This window comes from Aplysia californica, unplaced genomic scaffold, assembly GCF_000002075.1.
Source record: "Aplysia californica isolate F4 #8 unplaced genomic scaffold, AplCal3.0 scaffold01187, whole genome shotgun sequence".
Lineage (NCBI taxonomy): Eukaryota > Metazoa > Mollusca > Gastropoda > Aplysiida > Aplysiidae > Aplysia > Aplysia californica.
Window position 1 is genome coordinate 94,466 of NW_004798457.1, and position 21,913 is coordinate 116,378.

The 21,913-nt window shown below is 40.2% G+C and overlaps 1 protein-coding gene across 1 annotated transcript; it reads right to left on the reverse strand.

Annotated features, from left to right (window-relative positions):
- Nucleotides 1-1,357: 1,357 nt before the first annotated feature.
- Nucleotides 1,358-19,973, reverse strand: LOC101859456 (E3 ubiquitin-protein ligase SH3RF1-like). Its single transcript, XM_005112118.3, has 13 exons — nucleotides 19,360-19,973; nucleotides 18,870-18,922; nucleotides 17,825-17,939; nucleotides 17,054-17,149; nucleotides 16,646-16,741; nucleotides 13,587-14,156; nucleotides 12,434-12,528; nucleotides 9,695-9,862; nucleotides 7,818-8,005; nucleotides 7,022-7,353; nucleotides 5,820-5,959; nucleotides 4,292-4,438; nucleotides 1,358-3,941 (listed from the first exon to the last, which is right to left on the reverse strand). Exons 1-13 carry the CDS (start codon nucleotides 19,723-19,725, stop codon nucleotides 3,770-3,772), a joined length of 2,538 nt encoding a protein of 845 aa, XP_005112175.1. The 5' UTR covers nucleotides 19,726-19,973; the 3' UTR covers nucleotides 1,358-3,769.
- Between the last annotated feature and the right edge of the window lie 1,940 nt (nucleotides 19,974-21,913).

A 21,913-nucleotide genomic window follows, 5' to 3' on the forward strand; every position in this document is an offset into this window, starting at 1 on the left:
CACTTTGTTCCTTTTTAGTATATTTACTGGTACAAAACAATTTGCCTCACAAAAACATTGTTTTTACGTTTGCGCCAATTTATACAATTTTCCCATAACTCTGTCATGTCATTCAAAAATTCGGAAGTGCAAGGCATTGTCATACTATAACAACAAGAACAACAGACACACTATTTGCATTTCATAATTCTTCTCAATTGCAACCAACAATGATCAGACGAGAGTTTGAACTTGCCTGGTCTGACATTGTGAGCTTTCGCTCAAAAACATTGTTCACTCCATGCATTAAAAAAATTATTTATTCTATATATAAGTTCACGTCAATCGCGTGAATATGTCATCATGCTCCAATTTCTCAAAATCACAATCCCCCCCCCCCCCCCCCACACACACACAAATACACCATATCAGTATATATGGCTATCAACCAATAACTCAAGACTCAAGCAATGTCAAGCAAGTGTCGGTGACACGGGGATCAGATGGGTGGTCACTGGAGTGTGTCCTTGAGCAAGACACGACAACCCTAGCTCAAAATACAAGGCGCTGCACAGTGGCGACCGACAGTGGCATTGTTTGTAAACTGTTATGTATTTGTGTAATGGTGTGTATTTATGTATGTATTTATGCATGTATATATTTATGTATGTACATATTTATAATTATGTATTTATGTATGTATGTTTGCCATTGTAAAACAAAGTGCCCTTCTGGGACAAAAAAAGTGTAATTTATATATTTTTTTATATTTATATATATAAGCAGAAGGAAGTTTATCATCCCCTTACAAGTTTTTTTTGTGTGTAGAGAGATAAGAAAAAAAATGACATAGATTAGATCACTGCCCTATGACCACTGGACTTTTCAAACTAGTAACGGAATGAAAGCTCTGTTCACAAGCTATGTTTTATGACTAATATCAGTGACAACAGACCTCACTCAAGCCTGAAAGAAAGTAAAAGAGAAGCAAACTTAACTTGCCACGACACACTTTTAAGCTTTGAGTTTGTTTGAGTAAAGAGAAGCACACTGACACAATGATGGTCATTTAGTGCTGGGAAAAAGTAAGACAGACAGACAGACAGACAGACAGAACAACAGAGGGAAAGTAAAGAAGTAGGACCTACCTACCAGTGGCACCCTCCAACTACCCAAGCTTTAGAGAACGAATCAGTTCATCCCTAATACAAAAAAAATCCCATGATAAAAGCCTCCTTCCTTTCAATTTCGGTAGGCTTCACCTACATGAAGCAAGTCAAAAGAATAACATACAGATTAATTCTACCAAATGTCAAAAGACCAGGTACATCTTTTTAAAAAAATAACTTATGAAGCAAAGACCCCCCCCCCAAAAAAAAAAATAATAAAAAAAATAAAATAAAAATAAAAATTCATTTCCCTCTCATTATATGCTTCAGCAAAAGGACAACATCTCATTTGTCAACACTATAACAGGCACAGTGAACCAAAGTCTTAATGAAAATAAAAAGCCATTCACAAAGTACTGCCTGTACAATGAGAAAATTTAGTAAGTACACTGGAGTGCCTTTTATTTGCTGGTACTTTGAAATGCACAATATAAAATACCAATCATCTTGATTTTCTCTGCTGTAACGTTCCTCACTGATTTACTACATTTCAAACAGCGGCCACGATCAGGGACATTTTTAAAACAATTTTACTCCTCCTAAAAATAAGTCTAAAAAACAAGTCAGTATTTATGGAAAGTTGCTGTATATTATTCTTATTGCATAAAAAAAGAAAAGAAAACACCCTACACCAAGAGCAACCCAAAATGATTTAAAAAACCAAGCTTTAAACTAAGCTTGACTTCAGCTTTTCATCCCTTGGCTGAATGGTCCCGCCAGTATGCTTGACGTATAATATCACTAACAAGCCAGACCCGTAATTTATACACTGAAGTTTTACATGCACAAATTCTAAACACTGACTACCCTCATAATAATCTCTTCAAATTTGAGAGAAAACAGAGTCCTGACCTTTTCAAATAGCAAATTTCAAAATTACATTAATTCCGACATCATACAACTTTGTTGGCATCTAAAAAAGAATTTAGTCTTTTAATAAACCGACCAGCAAAAGTTTCAACTCAACAGCTTGCACTACTTTGGACAGCTTTAAATCAGGTGATCATTTGCTTTGCCAAAGACATTTCGAATATGAGTAACTTGCTGTTCATTTCGCCTCATCTCAACAAAAATTAGGGTGGAATTCAGAGCCAAATATTTCCCTCACACTCTGCAGATATGGATGGTGAGAGCCAAGGGAGGCAATGGTCAGAAAGGCTATCCTTCACTCTACATAATTCAATTGATGTAGTTTCTGAAAAAAGTGAAGTCAGATCATTCTAAACAAAGGGTGGAGTATTGAAAAACGTCCTTTCACTCTCATCTAGATAACAATCTTTAACAATCTTCAAGTACTTGTACTTACAACACCAATCCTTCCCCCTCATTAGATGTTTAAGCGATAAAAATAATCGTCTCATTTATTAACACTATTTTAGTCACAGTGAACCAATGTTGTAAAGAAAATATACAGTCATTCCCATCCTGGACTAGCCTTTGAGTACAGAAGGCAAGAGCTTTTGCTTTTGTATCACCTTCCACTCTCCAAGAAAAAAAATATTGGAACAACTCGTCACCTAACATAACGCTACACTAGAATTACAAAATGGCCAAAAATGTCAGACAGAACTTTGTAATTCTAAGGTAGCAATAAGCTAAAGAAACCGACTCCAAGGCAACAAGTTGTAGCATTGCCACAAAAAAAAAAAACTTCGAAGAACAGAAAGTAAGAACTTATAATCTGTGGTATTCAAAGAAAGGTGCCCAGGAAGTATTCTGTGCAACCAAAATTATGCAATGCCTTGAGTGCAGAGATTCCACTTTGGCCCCTATAGGAGCAATGGACTTTAATGTTGGTAACAGTTAGTCATATTGAGTCCCTGGGGTTTTGTGTAATTCCCTATCTTGTTAGTTTGTCCTGAGTGTTCTTTGTTCCACTTTCATCATCATCTTAACAACATAGACATCCCAATGTCTCTTCATATTCAGATTTACAATCAAAACAACAAATATTTGAAGCTGCCAACACCTCCGACCCTAATAAATGAAAGTCAAGGGACAAGGAACAAATTTTAAAATCCCAATAGACAAAAAGGGTTATCATGGATATAGCTTGCCGAATTTTCTATACACATGAAAGGTAACCATGGAGATAGCTTGAAAACTTTATAAAATCTACAAGACAAAACTTACCAATGGCAGCACTATTTGCATCGCTTTCCTGCCCCGTTACCAAATTCTGAGAGCCCTCCGTTCATCTTTCTGCTGTTATCTTAAGAGGCCATTTACTTTACAGTATATATAATGAGGCAAGTAACATATTCACACAACAACATCAGCTACATTTCCTCAGCATGCACATTTTGGAAACTGAAGAGCATAGTACGAGAATCTCAAACCAACAGTTGGGAATCACACTATCTCTTCTTTCCTCGTCTACAGCATTTCCCATTCTATTGTCACAGACACACCGGCACAGATTGGGCACAAAATGACGACTGCCTTGCCGTCACAGAATGCCGTCACAGAAAGGATAAATAAACGAATCAACACGCAGGCATTCGTCTTCACTTATGTTACCGATCGAACATTGTAATTGTTCTTTTGCTCTTACTGTCCCCGCATGAAATATCAAGAAAATAAAGCCTCCACTGGGCCTCGTCGGTGGAAACTGCCACAAGTCAGTCGCACTTCTCCACAAAACTAGCAGGAAACATGCCTGTCCGGCCAGTGCGTTCTTGGGTGCCTTTGTACCAGCCGTCATCCCGTTTACGATGCACGTGAATAATGTCCCCTACCTCCAAACTGAGTTCGTGTTCGGTCTGTGGTGGATATGGTACAATACAACAGAATCTGGAAAAGAAAATAAAGAGTTGTTTTGCACTTTGATCTGTTTGTACTTTCATTGTAACGGCTTGGCATAAACAAAATGGAACAAAATATTAGCACCATACACAAACAAGTATTTGGCTAAAATGGTAAATATAATTGTGATTTGGGAAAAGTGCCTGCAATTTGCTCTGAAGGTATTTGCAAGAAATTTCACAACCCATGTCACATTCAGAAGAGAAATTTTGAGAACAGGACGTTACAATTTTTAACAAGACTTTAAAGGGTACCTAAAACAAAACTCATAATTCTGTCTTTTTATTTCAGCTTTATTCAAATTTTCTTCAATCGGTGTTTTCGAAAAGAAAGCGTACCTTTCTCTCATCGGTGGTTTTGGCCGTGGCTTGGCAGGGATGGGCGGGGTTGGTGTGGCATCCAAGGATGCAGCTTTCCTGTGAGCACTGACTGGGCCAGCATCTCCTGCTGCGTGAGCAGAACTGTCTACGGGGAAGGAACCAGACCTGTGTCCCAAAAACAATTACAATGCTCAAATGAGTTATCAAAGGGGCCAAAGTTTAATTTTAAGCAAGAGTTTTTAGTTTTAGTAAGAGTTTTATGGCACGTGCAACACAATAAGGTCGTATAAGTGCCGAAGGTTAGAAGTGTTACAACAGAGTAACAAACACAGAAAAGAAGTAGGAAAGATCAGGATGATAAATGTTTGATAGGAAAGAAGGGGCAAACCACACCCGAGTACCCGCCAACCACCCACTTAGCAAGAGTTTTACAGCACTTGCAACACAATAAGGTAATATAAGTGCCAAAGATTAGAGGTGTTACTAGAGAGTAATATACACAGAAAAGAAGGAGGAGAGACAATGATGATAGATGCTTTGGTTTTAATAAGAGTTTTATGGCACTTGCAACACAATTAGGTCATATAAGTGCCCAAGATTAGAGGTGTTACTGGAGAGTAACATACAAAGAAAAGAAGAAAGAGAGATAATGAAGATAGATATATTCGATAGGAAAAAAGGAACAAACCACATCAAAGCATTCCAACAACCACTCGCAAAGGGGCCAAAGTAAAAAGCCATTCAATAAACTTTTATCAACTTTAGGGGACATTCTTTTCACACTGACACAGAGGAGCGATACAGAAGGACACAAGAAATACTGTGTGTCTAAAAAAATAAATAAGAGAACCCATTTAAAGGGCAATAACTTGGTTATATTTTAAATCAATTTTAATGAAACTTTGAATGAAGAAATAAAATTCAACTAGGGGAAAAATAACATTTGTCAAAAGGAAACAAATCAACCACCATGTTCGAGAAAAGTTCTAAAAATCTTTCACCAAAATTGAGTGAAATGCAAACTTTGCAACTTCTTACAAATCAACCATAGGGCCTACTGATCTATTTCAAATGTCACCATTTGTGCATTGAAGAACAAATTTATGAAAAAAATTATATTGCCAAATAAGCCCAGGGAGGTGATGGCTAATTTAATCCCCAGGGATTGATCATTTCTCTCCCTACAAGCTCCAATATGCTGTTGGAAATTTGTAATAACGCTAGAGCGTGTTTTTGGGTCGATTCTTTGGACGTCCTGTTCAACATTGAGTTTCAACTGTTCGATCGTTTGTGGATTATTGCTGTAGACTGTTAAAGAAACCCAAAAGTAATAATTTAAAGGGCTCAAGTTCACACACCAAATACATTTTATTTTGAAGCTTATGGAATACCTAGTTTGACTGTAAAAAAAACCCCAAACAATCAGGAACAAAATTGAGAGTCCTGTGAAAACATAGTTAGGAAAACATCTAGAAAAGTGATACACATTCACAACTGTCTACATCATCACAAACACAATTTAAAAAAACAAACAATTTGTCTTAACCTGACATGAGCCACGTTGTCAAAGCAGAGAACAGAAGGAGGGGGCGTGGCTTCTGGCTCAGCAGGTGTCGGCTTCATCTTCTTGCTCTTCCCAGACAAAAGTTTGCCCAAACCTTTGACGCCTTTCTCCTTTTTCTCTTTCTGCAAAAGGAAACATTAACATCAGAAGACATGTGGTTGCATTCAAGGTACGAGTCACAAGCTAAAATAAAAAACCCATAAATATTCATAATGTGTGATTTGACAATTAATAACAAAGCTTTTCACTCACGACATCAATCTTCCTTCTTTTGTATTAGTGTTACACTATAGAAATACCTCTTATCTTCAGCACTTAAATGACCTGATTGTTCTCCAAGTGCCATAAAACTCTCACCGAAACTTCTTTTTTCAACAGCAGAAACTTCCGTAATATGATAACCCTACTGGGGCAGGTGCTTCTACAGTATCCTCCGTGTGTCCCCTGGGTCTAGAGTGAGAGAAAACCCTTCACATTGACACACAGGCAAACTTTGGACATTTCCTGCCAGTTCCTTATGACATGTTGTGCCTGTTCCTTGAGACTCAAAAGTAAATTCTGAAAGACTTTCAGCATTACAGTCACAAAGAATAAAGCATCCGTCAAGTTTAGGTTTCCACAAATTAAATGACGATAAAAATGTTACATCCACAAACACTTTTCTCTTCTCAAGCATTGATTGAAGATTAGATCTACTTAAATGAATCTGGAATAAAAACAGAATTATGGTTCATTTCAGGTGTCCTAAAAGTCTTGCTCAAAATGATAACATCATAATCTTATCACTTCTCTTTTTGATGGCACTTGCCGAAATCACAACTAAATTTTGTGTCTTGACCATGCTACAGTATGAGTATGCCCTACAATTGCCTTGAACTTGACATGAGTAAAATATGAATGACCTTTTGGCTCTTTCTTCCACTTCTCATGCTATTGAAGAAAACACAGAGCTGAACATGTGTGGCTGACGGGTGCTCTCGTGTGGCTTGCTCGATTTTTTTCCTATCAAACCACTTTCGCCCTCATCTCTCCTGTTTCTTATATTTGCATGTTACTCTGTAGTAACACCTCTAATCCTCGGCACTTAAATGACCTATTTGTGTTGCAGGTGGCATTAAATTCTTTCGGAATTTTTTTATTCAAAAAAAAAAAAAGAAGCTAAACGAGAGCACATGGTACTTTACCTTGTCTCTAGAAGTGCTTGCAGTGTCCACCGAGTGCGCCAGAGCGACATTGGGCGGTGTGATGTGTGCCGAGGCAGACAGATGGGCCGGCGACACCCACGCCGAGCGGTGCGGAGAACCCGCACAGCTACCCGCCGGAGGGGCTGGGACCACCGTGCTCGGGAGAGGCCGCGAGGAGTTGGGGTGGCCGGGGACAGGCGGTGCGGCGGTGGAGAAGGAGCAAGGAGAAGAGGAGGACTGGTGGCGGTGTGCTGGGGACCCACTGAGCCCATGGTTAGGACAGCGGGTGGGGCTGGCACTGGACTGGCAACAGCCTGACCGGGACTTTTGACCTGGGGAACCGAGCACGTTGACCATCAATGTCAATGATATTTGAGAGATATACGTTGAATAATAGTCAAGCCACATTATATAATCTACAAGACGAAACTTATTTGTAACAGAATTATTTGCATCACTTTCCTGGTAAGAACAAATGTATTACTACAATTTGAAATATATTAAATTTTAAAAAAAACCTCTCCCCTCTGGACAGAAACTCCATAATCATGTTCATGCCCCGGCCGATTCAAATGTACATTCTTATGCAAACAAACGTCCTCATTCAAACATTCTAACTCTAAATATTATTGCAGGGTTAGCACAAAAATAATGTCAGGAAAATAACGACATTAAGAAAAAGTCCAAGGAACTGGCCCCAGAAGACAAACTAGCAAGCTGTAAAGCTCTCAACAGAAAATGACCCCCCCAAAAAAATGTCGAAAATTCAAGTGGTTGTAGCAAATAGCTTTCTCACCTGATGAGGTCATCCTGGCCACTCTGGGCATGAGAGGTGGAGCTGCCTGCTGACTACCGGCTGCTTCCACTGATGCGGAGGATGGTTTTTGTTCTGCACTGGCAGCACTAGAAGCTAGAGCTGGGCTGGGCCCTTTGGCGCGAATATTGAGCACGTTTGGGTTCACAGGCTTGAAGGCACTTGAGTGTCTAGAGCATGAATAAAAAGAAAATGTTCATTGAACTTATAGGGAATATTTTGCATTGTTGCAAAAGCTGTGTTAAAGGATCACCGTAAACTTTCATCGGAAAAAAAATATGGTAAAAGATTCCGATACAGGCTTGCTAATCTTTTAAAACTCAGCCAACAACACCCAACATTGTGACACCATATTATGTAACAATGAAAAAAAAAAATTACATCAAGCGGGACAGGTTTCGGGGAAGTGTAGGCAATGTCCACTTAAATTTCAAGATTGTCAAATCAAGGACACTCACAAAATGGTTGTCCGGGACGACATTTTTCGAGAGCCTTCAGTATGGCATAGGATATTGCAGAGATAGTGTTACTACTTTTCCAAATAAACATGTTTTGGTGGAGGTAAAAATATGAAAAACCAAACAGCCACACACACAGTGAACAGCAAAGTTTTACATAGTAAGTAAGTGTACTCATTTAACTCCCCTATCAACACTATAAAATTATTCAAGAATTTAAATACGTCCAATTCGAAAAGGACTGAGCCAAATAGTTCAGGAGCCTTGAAAACTTCACAAAATGACCTCAGTTCAAGAATGCCCAGCCTCGGATTCAAACCAAGGCCATCTGCTCCTTAGTCCAGCATGATATCAACTGAGCTAACAGAGCACCCAAAGTTATACATCTCTTCCTAGTGCATAACGATCTAGCAATACAGTGAATCTTACACCTTACTAACAGATCGAAGAAGATTCCAAATCCTTAAGGTCCAATTTAACAACCGGCCTCTTTATGGCTCTATCTCTTACAATTCATGATTACTGTAACATAAAGAGAAAGCAGGGAAGACAAAGAAAAATAACCTGGAAAAAGGAAAACTATAAAAACTGGACATGGTACAAGGCTTTTTAAAAAGAGAATTCCAATAGGGCTGGATCCTGCTCGTCAAATTTGAGAGTGGCGATTCGCGATTCAGTCGGCTTCAAAGAATCGCGAGTACGCGAGCGCTCGCGGAACTGTGGTGGAACACTGACTGAAACGGAACAGTGTCATGTCAACGGAACAGTATTATAACTACGCCACAAGGCGAGCGCGAGTCCCACTCTTGATGTTCCGCCATCCTCTCCGCCCCACACCCTTTGTTGCGCTGCTCTATCAACTGACCTCAATTAGTGACCCCCATAAATCCCCCCCCCCCCCCAAACCCCACCATTCGCTAAAACAATGGCTCCATAAAATTCCTTCTGTCTATTGGTTGGACCCCGTTCATTTTGTTTTAATAGGGGGGTTGGACTATACCATCTTTTGTAAAATAAGGGGAGCCATACTAAGTGTTCCGTTCCGTTCTTGCGCTCGTGACTCGACTCAGCAGTAGGTTAAACAAGCCACAAGGTGGTGACAGCGACAGGGGAGTGAATCGGGAATCGTTTGGCGATACTGTTCCGCGTTCCGCTGAAGTGAATCGTGAACCGCGTTCCGCAGGAAAGAGTGACGATTCAGTTCCGTTCTCGCGCTCGTGACCCAGCCCTAAATTCCAAGCAAAATTCACAGAAAACACAAAGCGCTACCAACAACAGAAAACTTCAAAATGTGGTTACTATGAGACATTTTCAGGAATCCAGGTAAAGGGCCATAATCTGGTCAACTAAGGGGGAAGAGCAGAGGGCAGGTTAAGCAACAGAAGGCAGAAATGAACTCACCGAACCATGTGGACATAGTTGCCGGGGAAGACCCCAGCCTGCCCCGAGCGAACAGAAGCACCTTTGAACCAACCATCTTGGCACTTTTCAGACACTGTGTAGTGATCTCCCTTGTGAAGTTCCAGCTCATCCTCTTTCTGAGGTTTGTAGTTATAAAGAGCAGTATATCTGCAAAGAGAGGGGTTAAAAAAAATGGTTGAAATAAATGTACTTTAGGAAGTGCCTTACGACATTTGCAACAAAATTAGGTCATATAAGTGCCGAAGATTAGAGGTGTTACAAGAGAGTTACAAACTCAGAGAAGGAGGAGGACAGATAAGGATGACAGAGGTTTGATGGACAAGAAAGAGCAAACTACATCAGAGTACCTGCCTACTAGTAAATGTACAAAACAAATAGACACATACAACATTTTACAAAAACAGGTGCTGGCCGTCAACGCACTACATCAGTGTCCTGTATCATTTGTGATCGTTAAGAGACATTCAGAAAAAAATTCTAAATTTCATGTCTCTTCCTCACTCCGGCAATAATGATTTGTATCTTTTTACCTGGAATCCTTGATGCTGCATTTAATTTGTATGACATAGTGATAGTTCATCGCACAGAGAGCCAAGAGGCAGTTTCACTTTCCATATTACTGCATCACATTGACCAAACCAGGCTGACCATAAAAATGGTTCCTGAATCACTGAAGGCAATTTATGGGTAAAGAAACCAACTACTAGAATTTTACACATTTTTCAATGTTTCTGCTTTTCATCATCATCATTGCCTTTCTCACCCTGCACTAGGGTACAGGCCACGGACAAACACCTGTCACCTTTCTCTATCCTGGGCTAGCCTCTTGATGTTATTCCATGTCTTCCCACTTTTCTGTACATCGATTTCTGTGATTCTTCTCCAGGTTCCACGCGGTTTTCCCACTCCTTCCGCATGGTACTTGTCTTCCCTCCCGCAATACAACACTTGTTCCCCCAAGCTGAGCTGCTTCTGTCCAGACTGTCCAGTGTGTTTCGCTGACTCCTAGTATGTGCAGCCTGTATCTCTTCATCTCTTGTACTACTTGAGAACTCTTTCCTGCTTCATACAAGGTGCGAACATTCCACGACGCAATCCGGAGAGACTTGTTCGACAGAGAAGATTTCGGGTCAGAAGAGTCCTTCCAGCTTTGTCTGCTGTCCTTAACGGTTCCTGCTGATGCGGAAGCTCCTCCGTCTCCCAAGATTGAAAAATAAAAAGCTGTGTTTGTCCGTGTTTCTGTAACTTACTGTTTTTTACTGGGTTGGGTAGTTGGCCCTCGGCAAACTGGCACTTTTCGGGCGGCCAGACCTTTGCACTTTTAGTCGCCTCTTACGACACGCAGTATTACGGCAAGTGTATTCTTTTCTCCCCTCCCCCATAGTAAAACTATGGGGCCCTCCACCTCTAGGGGTGGTTTCTGCTTTTGGTTTCTACAAAAATTCTTCCTTGCATTACTAGCCTTTGACGGTATCAAAGTTGTCAGCAAACAGTATAAAACAGCCTTACTTTTTTTACAAATATGAAAAGAGGAAAATCAACCTCAAGCTATAATAATATCTTAAAAAATTAGACCAAAACATCAAACACAAGTACCATTTTCTAATTCAGTGTTCCCAAATTAGTAGAAAATCAACTCTTTAAAAGCCCAAACCGGTTACTTGTAGAACATCGTTTCCATTCACAATTTTCTTCTATACAGCCAAATCTACCTAGGCGGTCACCTTTCCATTGTGGTCACTTGTAATATCGGACAGTTTCATGACACCCTTACGTTTTTCCGTTATTTTAACCCTTCTATAGCTGTCTGTGTCCAACTCAACAAGTCATGCTCAAAACCTGCTCATAGCATCCACTTGCTGCAAGATTTCTGCTAGCCCATCCACTGACTGAGAGTGTACATTCAATCAATTCAAAGAAGCTTTTATAATAGACAATTTTTATGGAAATGAAAAGGCAAGATAAAACCAAGGCTTCGGATCTATTGAATTTGTCAAGCCTAGTAAGTGACCATAACTCAGACTCTGTCCAAAACTGCCATCTGTTTGTAAGGTCATTTCTCTGTGGTCTTGCATGACCGTTATGGACGCGTTCAACTGAAATCCATCTTTAACAACAGGCTTATTGAGTGAAAACACATTTAAGTCCGCTTCAACCACACACGTTTACCTCTTTATCTCCAAGGTGGGGGGTAAACCCACAATGCTAGAGCCCTCTTTTAGTACAAAATCTAAAATTGACATAAACGTCACTATATTGGTCATTCAATAAAAAAAACGTAAGCCTATTTTGATAGTTCTCCATCTAATGAAAGAGCTCCAGGTAAAATAAACCCGCTTTCGATAATTGATGAAAACTAATTTGACTCCGGAGTCCATGTAAAGAAGAAATGTGTCCAATCCGCAGCAGTTCTGACTGTGAACCACTAGGAGCGGCATTTCGGAGATAAGGAGCTAATTCAAAAATAAGTGGCAAACCAAAAGAAAATATAATCCCTGATTTTTATCTCTTCTGAGCTACCTGTTTACACATACCTGGTGGTCAGGTAGATTTTGATTTAACACTATACCCCCACGGGATGCCGATCGGCGACGGTGCGATATATAGCATGCACCGGACCTTTATCCTGGTCCATGGGGAGAAGTGTTGTGCGAGCGCGCTGCGTGGGGGAAAAGTGTTAAGCAGATTCCAATGTGCTAGAAAGTCTTGTGTACTCACACAGGAGTTGTCAAGGAGCCGGACTGTACTCCGGCCGCAGAGGTAGAGGTGGAGGCCACAGCCTCTGAACTCTCCACACCGTGGGCTTGGGAAGACTGGAAAGAAACAGCATGAGTGGAACATTGTTAGACGTGATAAGGTAAGATTATACTTAATTGTCCGTGTAAGAATTTTTCTGTGGCTGTACATGAATGGCAAAAACACATGTAAACACAAATACATAGAATCAAAGTTGAAATTTTAAAAAAAAAGGATTTCAATATGATAATAAAGAGACACTTTGCAAAAGCCTCTTTGCCACTGAGCTGAACCGAATTAATATAAGAGTGAAAAAACAAAGAAACACATCCATAAACAAAACAGACCTCCAAAATTTTCTTTTCAATATACCAAGTTCACAAATGAACCATTTATCATCAGAATGACAACAACAAAGCAAAAAAAAAACATGTCAAGCCATTAGGACATGGATGTAGTGGCAAATGGAAGTGATACGGACCACAACTTTTGACTCAATTTTGCCCAGCCACCACAGTGATTCTGTAAATTGTGAGGGGGATTGAACCCAGAATGTTTATTATATGTGCATTCCCCGAAACCTTTGAGTGAGGTGAATGGAATGGACACACCATCACACAGTATATGTGAGGCAGCATGGTGAAATCAGGCGCTCGTCAAAATAATGAAAGTCAAGATACTAGCATTTTTCCACAGGTTTGGGAATTGTTATCAAATTTTCATTTTTTGACTCAACATCTTTCATGGGCTTTAAAGAACATATTTCTGTGTGGATTTTACTGATAAAAGGTTGATTTAAGGCGTAAAAGATATATACGGACTCTCAAGCTACGGAAATAATTCAACTTTGGCTGCCATTTTCTTGCTAATTTTACCTCTGAAACAAAGCGACCCCGACCTCCTTCAATCACCAATATCTTGACTTGTATCCAAGATAAATGGATATTTTTTTCATCAAATGGACAGGCTTTAAGATGACACAAATAACTCCGCATGTCCCAAAAATTACAAGTGCCTGATTTCACAAGTGCTCGCAACTTCTCAAGTTCGACTGTAAAACTGGGTCAGACCGTCAAAATAGACTTTAAATAACCATCAGAGTCTAACAAACAAAAGAAATTCTATCAGCCCTCACCATGGCCGCAGGGGCATCCGTGGAGCTGCTTTGTGTCTCCGAGGCTGCAGGTGGGGACACGGATGTCGGAGGTGACGAAGTCACCGACAACTGACCCCCCGAATCCACAGTCACTTCCGCGGAATGGCGTTGCGACTGTCCACCGGGCTCTGTCACAGCTGTCGATGAAGGAGAGGTGAACGAGTGGCGCTTGTTCTGTGGCGGGGAGCTGGAGGTCGCTGACACCGCTGGCGACAAAGCTGAAGTTTGAGCAATGGGCTGAGGTAATGCTTGAGTGGCGGTCAGCGAAGATGAGGAGCTGACCGATGCTACCCCTATACTGGACACAGGAACGGCAGGACTCGGTGAGCTGGTACTGGTACTTGTTGCCGGAGCTGATAGTGATGATGATGATGTTGGCGGCGGCAATGGCGGTGACAATGAAGATGAAGATGTTAAGGATGAAGCTGTTACTGCTCCTACTGATGATGATGAGGAATTTACATTTGAAGTTGACGATGACGGCCATGAGGATGGGAGTATACTTAGATTTGACTTGGAGTTGATCAAGCTGCGAGCCGAATCGTTGAGCTGAAATATTGCAGAGAATTATTTCAACACTGTTCTTCACAAACAATTTCATGCATCTCTTCACTTAAAACAAAAATTTCAACAACATGTCCTTAAAACAGAACAGAATTTTAAGAGTTACCACATATATTTTATATAAAACATATTTTTCAAAGCATCCAAACATCTGAAAATTTTAGGAGTTATCATTCACCATGGGCATACAAAGAAAGCATGAAAACAAGTTACAGCACAATCAAATGAAATGTTATAGGTCAGGACCAAGTGATATACAATTCAAAGAAAATTGCAAGGTGAATCTCTTTCAAAGGAAGTTTGGCGAAGCTTGAGCCTTAAAATTTATAAAATTTATAACTCCAAAACCTGGAGTCTTATACGAACTTGAAAATTCACAAAGAAAGTACATCATCTCATTAAAGAAGTCCACTAAAATACATTTTTTTAAAAACAAAATGAAACATAATGTATCATACTATAATGATGGAATTGGTTTTTCCTTCTCAAGACTGCTTTACCTTTAACTGATTGATCATTTATTATTCAAATGTTATACACACTATTAAAATACAGTAGTCTCCGCCTAAGATCCCCGTGCTCGGGAGCAAGGAAATGCGGGATCTTAGGCGAACCGGGATCTTAACCGACGAACCAAGGGAAAAATCTATGGTGATCCATGCTAAGGCTCACAATAGGTACTATGGTCTCCCTCCACTCTAAAATGAACTGACATGACTGCTTGGTGGGTTTATGACGTAAGGCGAGAAAAGAGTGGTTAACCTTGGTGAACTATCACAGTGCATAGTGGGATGAGGCAGGCCATTTTCACTTTTTATCCTATCATGAGTCTCAAGATCTACGCGAATCCAGTTGCCCCTCCCCCTTGCCTGTCCCCCCCCCCCCAACCGCCTTTGTCGTTACACACCATTACGTTGTGAACACACCAATTAAAATTCAGTCTGTCTCGCAAATTCAGGAGCAGAGACAACTTCTGCAATGGTCAGGGAAGAGTTCACAGTTCAATGTGATCCCGCCTGGAGCCAACGTGTAGGCCCTGCCCACCCAGCGAGTGATGTAAGTTTAGGGGGAGAGCTCAGGTGTGAGTGCGATGGGTGGGGAAAACAAACGTGTTGATCAGTTCACACCCCGGTGTGATCCGGTCTGAGGCAAACATTGTATCGCTTCATCGAGTTTTACAACGTGTATGTGATCACATTCACGATAGTGGCTGATCTTTGACGCGACGGACAGTTTATTGATCTAAACTTTTCACTCTTGGTTGATCAGCTGTCCCGCCCGGGTTTTTGTTCCGGAAATTATTATCTCAAAAGCGGGATCTTAGCCGAATGTAGACCTTCAGAGTGAGTCAGAGCGGGATCTTATGGGTGACTTTTGTATAATAAAAATTCTGTTTTCTTAACCCTTAAGATTCTGGTCCCTGATAAATGTTTGCCCTATAAGCGCAATCCCGTGCGGCGCTCCACAGCTAGTCCCTGATCAGTCGTCGTCCCGCGCGGGCAACGCATTTCGTTTAGTGCCAGGTCTGCATCTGTGTGCTAAAATGTGTGAGCGTCAATCTGCTTGCGCCTGTGTGTCCATCTGGAATCTACTGCATTGTTTTGCAACACAAGGCGTTGGTAGAGATAACAGAGCGTCGGTTGAGACGTTCATCCAATGAAATATGAGCATTTTGACCCAGTTAGACACTTGAGGGACTCGAAAGGATATTCAGGAAATAGGACTTTCATCTTTCAATGCAAACACCTTTCCTCACTTTTCTAACGATCTAATTCTTACACAAAACGTTGTTTCCTGATGTAAATAATCATATTTGGTGGTTTTTTAACCATAGTCCTACCAGAGGGAGAAATTTGAGAGCAACTGAATAAAAAAAATATTAGGAAATTATCCCATTTTTTCCCTCTTTCGAACGATAGCTGATAAGCAGCTGTTCGCAAGTTCATTCATAATAGGTGTGAAATCTGGAAAACTCTGGAAAAGGTATTTGATTTGGTGTAACTTCCAATCTCAGCGTCTCTGATCAACCGACGAGGAGATAATGGGATTATTCGTGTGATCGTAACACTTATTCATTGATCGTATCAGTTTGCTGTAAAAGATGAGGTGTTTCCCTGACCTGCCGCGGCACGCTCGCGTGACCAGTGTCTGACCCCGGCGCCCCGTGGCACAAGCTCGCAGGCGACGTAAGTGGGTCATCGATCGATAAGAGCCCTCTTCCGGTTAACCTAGCAGGACTAGAGTTAAAACAGCGGGATCTTAAGCGAACCGGGATCAAGAGCGGTGGGATCTTAGGCAGAGATTACTGTACTACCAAGCAGGATAAAATACAATGCATACTTATCTCAATATGCAAATAAGATATCATGCTTGGTTTCATTTATTTGAACAGGCTAAATTACAAAAATTAAGATTTCTTAAAACAGCCTTTGGAAGGAAAATCAGTTCAATGATCGAATTTCAAAAAAGCTTACCTCGACAAAGGTTAAGGGAAAGATTCCAATTTTATCACCCTTTCTTCCTTCTAACCAGTTCTCGTCCACTCTGCGAATGACTGTCAGGACTTCATCCTACAAAAACATGAATATTGATTTGAGAAACAGCAGTCCCACAGTAGTTCAAACATCTTAGTTAAAATCTCTTTGTCACATTAAAAGTTAATAACAGCTCACATCAACAAAAAAAAGTGGAAAATAAACTGCTGCATATTATACACTCTTTATACTCTCAACTTATTTGCAGCAATAGTTCGAAACTAAACGTAAACCCTTACCATAATGACATTTTGAAAGATTTAGTAACTGGTGCACTATTACTTACTTATTACATAAGATGAGGACATGGGGCTTTATCCAACTCAAGGTCTGTAACATTAACTATACCTTTTTAAAGGATAAACAATCCTTTTCATTTTCATCTTTCAAGTCAAAGTCATAGAGGGCACGACACTGCGGAACTTGCGGTAATGGAACCAGCACCTGAGCAGGGAGAAAACAAATATTGAAGGACCATAATGTGACATACGAAACATGGTCTATAAACCAAAACAAACTTCTGATAGGAAGCCACATAGGGATTCTACTTGTGAGTCTATGCAAAAAGTAAAAAGCTCAAAGCAAATTTAAATCAAAAAGAAAAGTTCACAAAAACTACATCCGAAGAACATTTTTGTTCTGAAACAACTTAAAGAATTTTTATCCTTTTGAGGTCATAAAGAATTTTTATCCTTTTGAGGTCATTTCATCTATTTGAGCATTCAGAGCCCATTCTTGTATGTGTTAAAGCACTATATAAAAGCAGCATCTATTATTATCATTAATATCTCTAAAACTAGTAAAAGCTCATATAAATAGCATTCTCATCAGGAAAAAGAAATAATTCTAAGAAACAAATCTTTACATTAATCCTGATAGAAGATCTACAAATAAACGTACAATGAACTTCTATATATGCCAGCACCATTAAGCGGTTGCACTCATTGTGAAGTGTATTATATCATCATTCCATAAGAAAGAATCACAATACTTTACCGATAGAGTACCTAAAAGCACAGAGTACAGGATTAAAAATTGGATTGATGGAAAACTTAATCAAAACAAACTGGCAAGAGTATTTCCCAGTTGTAATATTTAAAAATTCTAAATTAATCTAACCTGGACAAAGTTCGCTGGGAAAAACCCAACTTTCCCACAGAGTTCTCCTTGAAACCAGTTCTCATCAACCTGACGTCGCAGCAGGATCAAGTCACCTCTCTTGAATATCAAGTCACTGAGATGAAAGAATCAGCACAATCACAAATATATTCTGTGGGTAACGGGGAAAGATCAGGGAAACGTAGCTTTTTTAAGAGCATCCGAGCAAAGGAATGAATAGAGAACCATGATCGCCGATGTCAGTCGCAGATCTGGCACTGGATGAATGAAACACTCTTAATTCATCTGCACACATGATAGTAAATAATTACTAAATCTTTCTGCCAACACATTATAAAATGAAGAGTGGTCAAACACTTGCTGACAAAGAAGACACTGTATCAAAATGCAGTCAAACCTGCCCGAGACTACCAGCCATTGTCGAGAAGAAAAGTGGTCATCACAGACAGAAGGTCCTCTTGGATATTGTCATTATATTATAGAGTAAAAAAAAGCAAGAAAAGGTGGATAGCGGAGGTTGTTTTTTTTTTGTACTGATGATTGTCTTGCACAGGTGGTCCTTAGAGCAGGTTCAACTGCAGTTGGAATTCATTGCATCATAATGACCTTGCGACCCTATTGCCACAAATCAGACCATTCAGTTGGTCTTGGTTCAGGCTGTTTTGATTCCTCTTGCTTCTTGTGCCAATTAGAGCTACGAAAGAAAGACACAGTCAGTAGAAAGATGAACTCATCTTTCTACTCAACAGAGTACATTTCTTTTTAAGGTAGAAAACTTAATTGAAACTAAAAGTCCTAAAGAGAGAGGGAAGGAGAGAGGGAGGAAGAGGGGAAGGGGAGGGGGCAGGTCAGAGGAAGGGAGGGAGAGAGAGAGAAAGAGAGAGTTAGAGAGAGAGTTAGAGAGAGAGAGAGAGAGAGAGAGAGAGAGAGAGAGAGAGAGAGAGAGAGAGAGAGAGAGGGGGGGGGGGAGAAGGAGAGAGACATATAAAGAGAACTAGAGAAAAAGGGGAAGGAAGCTCCATGTAGGAGTTTGAAGTCTACTCACTCTTTTTCCGAAGACTCATAGTTGTACAGAGCTTTTGCACATGGCTGAGAGCCCTGTCAAGGAGAAAAAGACAACTCATGAGCACACGTGCATTTCAACATAACATGACATAAAAAGTTACACAATAAAAAGCGAAGTAAATCAGACTGATAAGAAACATTTTTAAGTATCAACATAATCTTAATACAGACATGTCTAAAAATGATCAATCTTACCAGTAATTTGATCCAAGGAAAAGTTTAAATCAAACAGGGCTTAATATGACGATGTTTTCAAAGAAATAAGACTGAACTGTATTAAACATTAAGAAATACTTGTTGGGAGCAAAAAATGATGCAAAGCAAAGACAGTTGAAACAAACATTAAATTGCCATTTTATACCAGTACCAACACATTATATATTACAACCATACTTTTAATTAACACATTTAAGTACTAAAGTAACAATATGCATTGCAAGTTCACAACCTGAGCATAAACATTTTGTTACCTGTCTCAGCAATTGTATGGACTGTGCATCCAGACGGTGAAGAGGGCTTGACCGGCCCATTTTAGAAGGACTTGAACTCAAACTGCCTGGACCCTGAAGCCTGACCCCACCTCCGCCAATACGTTGGTTCTTTGTCTTGAGCCCCTCTAAAATCCGAACCACTAAAATGTTGGTGGGAAGATCTGCCACACGTACAGTCACCACTGCTCGACACTCGGGACAACATAGTTCCCGATTGGTTAGAAGGATTTCCTCGAGGCACCTGCGACAGAAGGTATGTTGGCACGGCAGCACCTTGCAAGTTTGATCTAGGCGCTCCAGACAAACAGAACATTCCAGAAGCTCATTGATTTGCTTCTCATCCATTCCAACAGTATGAAGGGCACATTTTCAAGTAAGTCCACAAAAACAACTCCTGTTCACACAGATATAAATTACTGCGTTGATAAACATGCCACTCACATAACACTGAGTTCCGGTGATTCCTGAGGAGTCATTAAAATACACATTATTAATATTCTTGAAACATTTAAATCGGCAGGTAAAACAGTGCTAAAAAATTACCAAGTGAAACAATAATTCATGAGGACAAGTAAAAAATAGTCTAGTGAATAATAGTGGGCAATATCATTTTATAGTACTAATTTGTTAGGAGCAATGTGGGATGAAAATCAGACACATGAAGTCATTACCTGTTGCATTATTATAGAACGAATGAATGAAAGTCTTGCACAGTATTTGCTTTTATACTTATCAAATCATTACCACCATATCAATGACTACCAGCCTTAATTGTCAAGGACGAAACGGGACAACAGGTTAAACAATTTACAGGGCAGCTAAAACGATGAGCATCAAATTATCTGTGTGAGTTCATTTTCATCAACAAAAAGTAAAATTACTAACTGTATCGTAAGAATGACAGCAAGCACAAACTAGATACAGTGGAATCCTGTATAGCGAGAGGGAGGGGAGCGGTGCGAAATGTCCGTTATAGCAGGATTCTCGTTGTAAGGGATCCTGTAACAAATTGAAGGGAAAAAATAATGTAGGCCTAATCTATGGTTCTGGTATTCTGTTTATTTCTTTTCGTAATCTCCCCAGATGATGATTTTGTTCAGCGCGACAGGTCTTTTATTTAATCAAAAATGAATCAGGTTTCTTTCTCTAGTATACTAGCTCGGTGTTGGCGATCAGAGAGAAAGGTCTCTAGGGGCTAACTCGTCAGCTGTGTTGTCCCCCACCCCACCGCATCCTGTGCACGTCTGCTTGCGAACGTCGCACATTCGCTCCATCCCATTACAGCACCGTGACCTCTCCATTCCTGCATTGGAGAAGTGAGAGGCATGGTAGGCCTAGATAATCTAGACAAGGCTGGCCTATCATCATGCCATAACCTCCTCACTCATTCGCTCCGGCCTTCATTAAAGGCACACGTTGGTTCTCCCATTCTTTGTTTCGCTAGATCATCAGCAAGTGTTTCTCAACTGGCGAGGTTTTACATTATAATGACAATTGGCCTCACTGTGCACAGCAGCAGCAATATTCCGCTTTTACCGACTTGCTTGTTTGTCTGATTGCTCTATAGCATTATTTACAAAGATAAAGAAGGGTAAAAAACGGGGTTTTAGAACAGTGTCCTGTCTTTATAACAGACTTCTCGTTATTTTAGAACTCGTTATAAGTGGACTCCACTGTAATCATTTTAGCAAGCATGATATACATAGACTATAGACACTTCCATCTTTGGTGCCATGAAGTTGACTATACTTAGATGTAGTCACGTTATCGGAGGGGTATCCTGGTCTGACGTCAAACAAGATGGGCGTACCTAAAAATAGTTTGCGTCTTTCTACGTTTAATCGCATGTCTTAAGTACGGCTAGACTCTCAGGCTAGCCTTAGCCTACACTTAAGACACGGCTAGATCTAGCCACTTCGATATTAGATCTATAAGAAAGGAAAAATGATAGACAAAAGAACTACCTAGCTAGATATCTAGATTTAATACAGAAGAGAGACTGAGAAGATCCTGTCTATAGCAGACTCCCATCTTAATAACTTACGTAGAGTAGCCTACTGTGATAACTTTCGAAGCCGATCTACGTACACTTACTTAGTATCACATTCTTTTTTAAATCTGTCAGTTAGAAGAGGTTTGTCTGTTCTATGATGTGAAGGAAGTGGCTATCCTCACCCGGGGTGAGAATAAAAATACGATCGACCTCTCACCGCGGGTGAGACTTGCCACCGTTGGCTATTCTCACCCAGTGTGAAACAAGACCTGTTTTTCCTAATTTCGGAATACTTTCTATCGGTGTGGATGATTAAATGGATAAAAGCAAAGAAAAAATTACTTTAGCACAAAAGTAAGCTAATTTAATCATCTACAAAGATGCTATGGCTATTTCACTTTTCAAATCGAGCCGAACTACGCGGGTCGCCATTTTGTTTTGCTCGGAAGTTCTCGCAAGATCTACTCCTCCCCTCGTCTCTCTCTCTCTTTCTGAATACTGTCTATCAGTGTGGATGTTGTGCGCGATCTGTCCATTTGC